This window comes from Numenius arquata, chromosome Z, assembly GCF_964106895.1.
Source record: "Numenius arquata chromosome Z, bNumArq3.hap1.1, whole genome shotgun sequence".
Lineage (NCBI taxonomy): Eukaryota > Metazoa > Chordata > Aves > Charadriiformes > Scolopacidae > Numenius > Numenius arquata.
In genome coordinates this window covers 25,376,773-25,385,374 of record NC_133616.1, presented here as the reverse complement: position 1 = coordinate 25,385,374, position 8,602 = coordinate 25,376,773, and the positions used below count along the sequence as shown (strand labels likewise).

Below are 8,602 nucleotides of genomic sequence, written 5' to 3'. Positions count from 1 at the left end.
TCTCCTCAACTTCAAAATAAAAACCTTCACACACCTATCCCTTGGCATACACCCTAGCAGAAATAGTTTTTTCTGGGAGACCTTTGATAAAAGGTGTTTTTCGCAGCTGACCAAGGCTTCAGCGTGTGTGCAAGACGCGAACGCTGAGGCTTCTTACTGTCTTGAAATAAACATGCTTTGGTTCAGCTCTGTTTGTTACTTTAGGACCAGTTTTGATTACTCGTTTTGGCACAGGGTTTGCCTGTCATTTCTCACCTTATACAATGTCAGAAACTGCTAGTGTCTTGTCTAGGATTTTAGGAACTCTCTTAGTCTTCTAGCAGTGTGTTTCATTAACAGGCTCAGAGGTATATGGGAGGACCAAACGTTAGCAAGAGCTTCCTCTTCGGTAATGGCAGTACCAGAACTGGCACAGGCTGTATACTGTGACACTTGAAGTTTCTCCTCTAGCTCTCTTGCTCTCACTTCTGCTCAAATGTGATTGTGCAAGTGTACTCTCTGTGCCTTAAGGTGCTCTGACAATATGACAGGTTAAGACATCCCTTAGAAAGAATTCAATGTAAACCAATTTTAAGGCTCAAATTGAAGGATGGCGTGGTTATTTGGGAAAAATGGGCAACCACAATAAAAGGATGCAAGAGGATTTGTAGATAACCCGAAGTTAGCACTTGTGAATACCATCCCAAATGCTTATTTGGAACCAATGCCTTACTTGAACTTGGGTTACTGGACTCTATTCCCAGTACATTTGGTGTTAAGTCAAGTAAGAGAATGTCACTCTTGATTTAATGGGCTCTGCTTGCTCTGGGTTATCTCACCTGTCTTTTATAGTGTTTGTTTATGTTAGGTTTGTCCTGTTTTCTTTAATCCTTGTGTGTTTTAATATAAATCTTGCCCTCCTTGATTTTACAGGGTATGATACTTGTAGGAAGAGCATGAAAGAATATGCTATTTTGGTCAACTTACAGGTCAAATTAAATTGTGAGAAGTACAAAAGGGAGAGCTAGGTCTGGAAATAATTTGAAGGCGTTCTGGTAAAAGGGTACTCACTGTGCTGAAGTCTGAATCAAAACTCGTACAATATATGTGTACTTTGTATATAAGCATTTCTAGAAGATTGTAAAGCTCTTGTCTTCCAAGTGTAAAGAACGTGAAGTCCTCTACCTTAAATTTCATTGTGCTGTGTACACCATCTCTGTGCTCATGATAAAATCTGGACTTTAAGTTAGTACCAGTTTCAGGAACACTTCTTTGAGTAATCATGTTCTTCCCTTGTAAATTGTGTACCTCAGTGGGTAGGTCAAGAGAGCAGACAGGTTCTATCTGTATGTACTGCTTAGGAAATATTTTACTTCACGTGAATCTGTCAGTAGAGTTTTAATGTAGCATTGTAGAGAGAGCTTGTACTCAGAAATACCTGCTTGGGTGTTTCTGTACTTAAAACGGAAGAGTTTGTTCACTGGTTTATATCCTGCTATTTATTTGAACAAAAAAAAAAAGAGGAAAAAAAAAAGGAGGGGGGGATTAGACTTATACTGTGTATACCATGTTTTATACCTGAAGTAACTTGGAAGTTCTTTATTTAGGATCAAATCGGTGCTGCTCAGTCTCTTCTGAAAAAATAATTTTAAATACAGCCATTACTTTGGCTAGCAGAGTTTGGAAGTATTTCTATTTTGTCTGTGAAAAGCACTGCATTTTGTGAGAAATGCTAATGTAGTTTGCTTTAAATGAAAATTGGTTCAAGTCCACTCAAAGGCAAAATTTGAAATGTCCTGTGATTTAACACAAATTTGGTGGTTCAAATATATTTCCTGTGTGGTGTTAAAAACTACAGTGCATCTGATACCTCTTATGGAACAGTATGGATTATTGAAGGTGTGTGTCCAAGGCTCATCCACTACTAATTGTATTTGACCTCTCCAGCTCGCATTTGAGGCGCTCTGAGCCTGCTCAGGGGTGGAATTTGCTTTTGAGTGTGCTTTAAATGCACCTTTTTTTTTGGGGGGGAGGGGGAGCACAAGAACACTCTCCTTTCCCTTCATGCGTGTAGTCCACCCCAAATTCTCAAGAGGTGGCTTGGGAAGGTCTGCTGGGGCCCCAGCCCTTTCTCCCAGCTGTACGAACACCTCCTGGGCAGCGGCGGGATGGCCACCGGGTGTCCTGGCACCCGGTTGGTGCTAGGACCCGGGGTGGGACCAGCAGCCACTCGGCGCTGTGACTTCGCTGCCTTCTATTTAAAGACTGCCCTGAGTCAGGAGAAGCGAGAGCTGCTGGGGATGACAGTTGCTTCAGGCAACCCTGGGGAGGACAGGGTCGGGGGTAAAAATCACTGGCGAGGGCCTGAGCTGGGAAGGGCATGGAGGGGTACCACCGCCCCGAGTGTGACAGGGCATCTGAGACCTCCTCCTTCGTAGGGGATGAAGAAGAAGAAGAAGAAGAGGAGGAGGAAGAGGAAGAAGAGGAGGAGGAGGAGGCTGTGGACCCGGAGGAAGCAGAGGAGCTGACTAACAGGTATTGCCTCCCCAGGGACTCGCAGCCTCGGGGGCAGCTGGCAGCCTCATCCCAAAGCACAAGCCCCAGGGATAACAGAACAGGGGCCCTGTGCTGGTTTTAGTGCCCTTTCCCCCTTCCCTCCCCCAATTGCCACAGATAAAAAATGTGTGTGTGTGGTGGGGGGGGTGTCTGTTAATGGGTGTGTTTCGGTTGGGTATGGCTGTAATTAAGTTTTGTGCAGCAACCGCCTGCCCTGAGTTCCCTGGAAGCTTTTCTATTTAAAGATCCTCTGGTGTGCCAGCTCAAGTGGCATCTCCCTCTGCTCCTCCCTCTCTGGCTGACTCCTTGTCACATATTGATCTGAAATGCGCTGCAGATTTGCTTGTCAGCAAGAAAAATGGTCAAAGATTATAATGGCACACTGAAGTTCGTTCCTTCTTGTGGCCCTTTCTCCCTTCCCACTTGTCCCTTCCTCTTCAGTCTCTTCTTCCTCTAAAAAGGAAAGACTTGTTGTATGTGCTCGCCACTGCCTGTCATGATTTGTGTGGTTGATTTTTGGGGTGCAAGGAGGAATATGTTATCACTTTGATTTTTTTTAGGGTGGTTTTTTTAATCTTCCTTAATAACTCTTGCACAGAAAGTTTGTTGTCCTAACACTGTGTTCCCGCTGTCAGGAAAATAAGGAGCGGGACAGTGGCCCGGTGCCTGGAGCATGGTCCTTGTCCTGCGCAGGATGCGGAGGCGTCTGCAACCCAACCCACGCAGACGGGCTCCTCCAGTCCTGCCAGTGCTGGACCTTTCCAAAAGAGACCTCAGAGTCCCCCCTGGCACGTATCGGCTCGCAAGATTTCTCCCTTGTCTGAGTAAAGCCTATGCGTTTTGGGTGGATACTGTAGGAAGAAGTTTAATGTCATACAGTTCCTAAAAGCTCAGTGCTTGTGGAGCCGTCCTGTGCTTCTGAACCACTCCAGGTGTATCGCAGTTCAAAGCGCTTTCTGACATTGCTGGTGGCCACTGGGAAGCAAAAGATGGCAGGAGAGAGGTGGAGAGGCCCTGTGCAGCCTAACCCACCCCCAGTGCTGCAGGAATGAAAGTCAAACAAGGAAACATAGCCCGGGGCTGCAGGAAAACCTCCGTGTGGAGGGAACAGAGAGCTGGTTTCCCAAAGAAGTTGGGGGGACAACCCCCAGAGTGTAACGCTGTTTTTCTCCAGAGGGAGATGTTGACTCTTCAGTCCCGTACAGGCAGAGAGAGGGGTTATGTGCTGATAAATACAGCTTGCACAAGGGTACAACCCTATGAGAAAACCAGCTGAAGTCGATGGAGTGGAGCTACTCACTGCAGACAGCTAAAACACAGCTGAATGGGTATTTTTTAATGTATTCTGCAGTTAAATGACTAATAATAAAACTCAAATTGAAAAACACAACTGGCAAAGGCTAACTTTTCCCTTAAAGGGAGGGAAAACTATGTAGCCTTGCAGTTATTTACCGCTCGCCCTGGGAGGACGGCTTCTCCACAGGTGCCTGTTAGCAGCTCCCCGCAGCTGGGTCTTGCTTCTGGCTGGCAGCCTCCGCACCGCAAACGCAGGCACTGCATCTCACTGCTTAATTAAATCACAGCAACCATTCCCTCTAGCTCTAAGAATTGTAGAGTTCATCTCTGTCCTTTACTGTCTTACTCATATGAGAGGTCAGACTCTAACAGAGAGTTTTTTAACAGCTGTGCTCAGTGGTAACTGAGTATATTTAAATCCATTGGATTAGTTTAATTAGGCTAAAGGAGATGTTAAATTTGGGGTCTGGCACAGATACGGTAACTGTACCAAGCGCTCAGCAATAGCTTAGTAAAGTTAAATAAAACTGATTCTTCAACTGCTTAAATTTTGTAGTAGTAAATGCCAGAGTGGTTGTTGAGCTTAGGGCCTTCTCCTGTGCTGAGTTCCTGGACGGAGCTCCTGGGAGGTGCTGGCTAAGCAAGAACAGCTGGACCGAGCCCCTGAGACGTACTTATTCAGACTGTAAGCTAATTATTTGTTGACAAACAGGTTTTCAAGCCCCTGTGGCAGAAGATTTTTTTTTTTTTTTGTGTGTGTGCTCTGAAAATGTAGCTTGAAGGAGATGTAACCAATATGCAAACTTGGCTGAAGACAGCCTGTCCTGGGCCCTGCCGTCATGGATTTACTTTTAACAACCCCAGTCTCTCTGCTGCTTTTGTCTTCCTCCTCTGCATGCAGTTGAGCAGCACCTGGTTGTGCAACATTGCAGCCAGCAGGAAATTCCCTGTTGGCCCTCATTTCCACCTTTCAAGCATGCTAAATGTCCTCATTCCTATTTTATAAGAGGGTTAGGCAGCAAGATGTCTGGCCCAAGGTCAGCAAGTGCCCGTGTGACAGAAGCAGAAGAGCCACGGTGTTTCCCTGGGACACCAACCCCTGACCCCCCCCACCCCCGAAGCCCCACTCCACTTCCCCACCAGTCCCTCTGCAGCGGCCGCAGGGAGTAAAATCCCAAAAGCTGCAGCAGAGCTTAGGGCTTGCTCCAAAATGATGATGCGTGCAAATAAAAAGCAGAAAAGTGTGGGTCTCACATCTACATTACCCTTTTTGATGTAATCTTTCAATAATTTGTTTTCCTAAAACAAGTGTTTATGCAAGTAACGAGACTAACACATGGCATCAGAACTTATTATAAAGATGGGATAAGGCATCACGTCCTTGTCAGCATAAATAACCCACTGATCTTCAGAGCGTTCATGCACTATTTTCTTGCCTTTGCACATTTTACTATCTGAGATAGACAGATCGTGGCAGATGCCTTTTGTTTCTAGCTCCGCAGATGTCTTTAGTTTCTAGCTCCATGTAGAATTAATCATCTAAACAAGGAAAATATTTTGAAAGTGCGTGTTGTGTGTTTTAAGGCAAACATGAGGATGAAGTTAATAGATTTTAATTTTTGTGTTGATAATGGTAAGATTAAAGCCAAGCTATAGGAAGATAGTTTACTGCTTATCTGTTATATGTACCCACTGGAATACCTGAATCTCTAACTACGTGATGGGTGAGCAGCTCTGACATGGTTCTGTCTCTCGGACCATTCCCAGCTGGTTTCCTTTTGCAGTAGGAAGGTGTCTGGATGTGTCAGTGTGCAGGGCTTACATAAAAATGGCTCTGCAGCCAATCTACATGTGTTTCCAGGTAACTTGTTTGCGTGGAATGGGTGTGGGTCTATTCATTATCTATTCATTTAGTCATAATTTAAGACCAGTAAATGGGGAGAAAGTTCTGGAGTTCTGGAAATGTTTTTAAATTTTCTTTTTTTTTAAATGAAGCAGTTCTTCCACAAGATCAGAAGTGTGGAAGCTTCAGAGCCAAGTCTAGCCTAGGATGAGTGGTGAAAACGATGAAAGGGGAAGCAAAGCAGAGCAAAGGGAAGCAAAGCTGCAGCATCCAGGAGAGAGAGAGAGTGCAACGATGGCCAATGGGATGGTGGGAAGGGGAAGGATGGGGATTTGTCTTCCCAAGGAAAAGATTGCCATACTCTCTCCGAAGCAAGGGAAAGGATGTGTGATTTTAGTTTCCTAGATGAAGCAGCACCTGTCTGGGGCCAGGGCAGAAGGTGCTGGCAGGGCCGTTCATCCACTGTCGGCTGTAGGGATGGTGAGAGCAGTGGGAACAGGGGACAGAGTCTCAGGATACTGGGCACCAGGAGCAGCTGAAGGGGGTGGAGCATCGAGGTGGGGGCATTGGTGCAGCTGGTGAACCCATCCTGCATCCCAGCCCCCGCCAGCAGCTGCAGCCGGGAAATACACCTCACTACGTGTTTGGTTTCTCTTCAGCCTTCTAGAGGACATAGTAACTGAGTCCTTGACAAAGGTCTAGATTGCAGTCTGGATCTACAATAGCACACAGTCTTTGAGAAGTTCCCCCTTAGGTCTCAACAAAGTTGTTAAATCACTGTGTAAAGGAGGTCTCCCACCCAGACTGAGGAGTTTGTTTGATACCCGTGCTCCCGCCACCACCTGTACGGTGGAGAATCCAGAAAGCAAGAGCAAGACAGGCCTCCGGGGCACGGACATGCTTGATGTCTCAAGCAGTGTGTGAAGCTGTGACAGCAACACCACATGTCCATGCTGTGACCTAACGTCTGGAAAGGAGACCAGCAGCACCACAGCGGGTTGTGTCACTTCCCAGGCGTTTGCAAGCGTCGAGGATGGAAAGAAATGTGTGAGGCTAGCCCAGCTCCTGGCTCCCAGCTACACTTAATAAAAATCGGCTTTGTAGCAGTGAGAGCAGCAGTCTTACTGCTTATACATAATTATTCATTTGAATTTGGACGGATGCATGAGCCACTGCGTTGCCAGAAGGGGCATCATTGACACTGAAGGAACCGAGCAGTAGGTTGGCAAGCGAAAGGCTGAGTTTAAAATAGTGACTTTCTGTAGCTTCTAATTCTTTCACCCTGAAGAAGGAGTGAGATGAGCTATAGCCCTAGGAAATGAGGAGCAACAGGCAGAGACCTCGCTGAGCGTACTGATTGCTGCAGGGGAAAGGAGCAGCATGGTGAAGGCAGAAACGACAGGAACGCACAGAACAAAAACACGAACACAGGAAAATAAAACATTTCCTTCAACTGGGAAGGCAAGCTGGCTGGTACCAATTTCCACCTCCCCTGCACTGTGCCTGCAGGGTCCAAGTAGGAGCCTTCAGGGGCTGAGAGGTCTTGTCGGTGCAGGCCATCGCCACAGCGTGACATCTCGGTCGTTTTATCTGGGCTGTTCTCAGCCCGCGAGGTGTTCTGCAGCAAACAGCAACAATGCTTTGCTGAGTGTGGCAGGAGTGACAAGGCCTGATGTGAGGTGGAGGGAGAGAGGCCCTGGAGGATTTTAGAAAGCTGATGGCCTGTCTATACTTCTCTGGGGTGGTGGCAGCGCAGCACGGGTGGACAGACCTCTCACTCAGTGTGTCTGAATACAACTGCTCCGGCAGCTGGGGGTGGTGTGGGAGTCCTGCTCTGTTTTGCACCAAATAGTGCAGAAAAATAGGTTTAGAAATATATGAGCGTAATTTAGATGCTGAAAAATCAAAAAAAAAAAAAAAAAAAAATTAGTCATCTGTTAATTGTGGACTGAAATAAGACCTGAAAGCTTCCTTAGTACTATTGCTATTGATTTATTTAATTTCATTTAATTTCATTTCAATTTCATTTCATTTTGCCATGCCCAAATCAACCTAACGCCAAGCCATGAAACTGGCAAAGGAAAAGCTAGCAGCAACATCGGTGTAGATTTGTTTGCTTTGCCTCTTCCTCCAACCTTATGGAGCTAGCCCTGCTAGAGTACACTGCACCAAGGCAGATAATCAGCTGTACACCCTGGGGTCTGTATCTGCTTGAGGACTGGTTTGGGGTTTTTTTTGGCTAAAATGGGATTATTTGGTATTGCACTGTCAGATTAGCTTTGAATTTTGGGTTTTAGTCCAAGCTGTCATGCTAGTCATGGTCTCCAGGCCTGCTCAGTCACCACAACTGGCTTTAAGCCCTATCACTGGACTTTGATACCATGTTGTCCCACTGCTGCCTGGTCAGGCTGTTGTCCCACAGGGTGACTCCAGTTTTCAGTTAGCACCAAGGCCATCAGAGCTGAGATGAGTCTATGCATCAGTCTGCATAGACCTCAGCATGGTGCAACCCAGGGCAGCCTTCTTGTTCTGTGCTCTGGAGAGCAAATTCATGGAAAGATAAGGCAAGCACTGCCAGTATTGGGATTACCTCGTTTTTTTCTGATAGGTACTAAGATGTTTTGCTGAGTTCCCTTTACAAAAGCCTTATTGTTCGGAGAGTTTGCTTGATGGAGCAATTATGGGTGTCCTCAGGATTTCCTCTTCTCCTCCTTCGAAGACCTCTGGCTTCTGCCAGGTGCTTGGCACCCTCTGGAGCGATGCTGTCTGCTCCTCAGGGGTGTCCCCCTGCCTCTGCAGCCTGGAGGCATCTCTGGTACCCTCGTGGTGCTGGGTCGCAGCCTGTGGCAGCTGGTCAAATGGGTTCTGCTTTTCCTATCCCATGGTCAGGAGCCAGATTTCTTCACTCTTGCTGAAGAAGTGTTTTAT

At 46.5% G+C, this 8,602-nt stretch overlaps 1 protein-coding gene across 1 annotated transcript in view; it reads left to right on the top strand.

The window, feature by feature from the left end:
* The first annotated feature begins 2,251 nt into the window (after window positions 1-2,251).
* The window catches only part of CMYA5 (cardiomyopathy associated 5), a 47,625-nt gene continuing 41,274 nt past the window's right edge, over window positions 2,252-8,602 (top strand). The window contains exon 1 of the mRNA XM_074166450.1: window positions 2,252-2,514. Within this exon, the coding sequence (XP_074022551.1) occupies window positions 2,360-2,514 (155 nt within the window). The 5' untranslated portion in view covers window positions 2,252-2,359. The remainder of the gene's footprint in view (window positions 2,515-8,602) is intronic.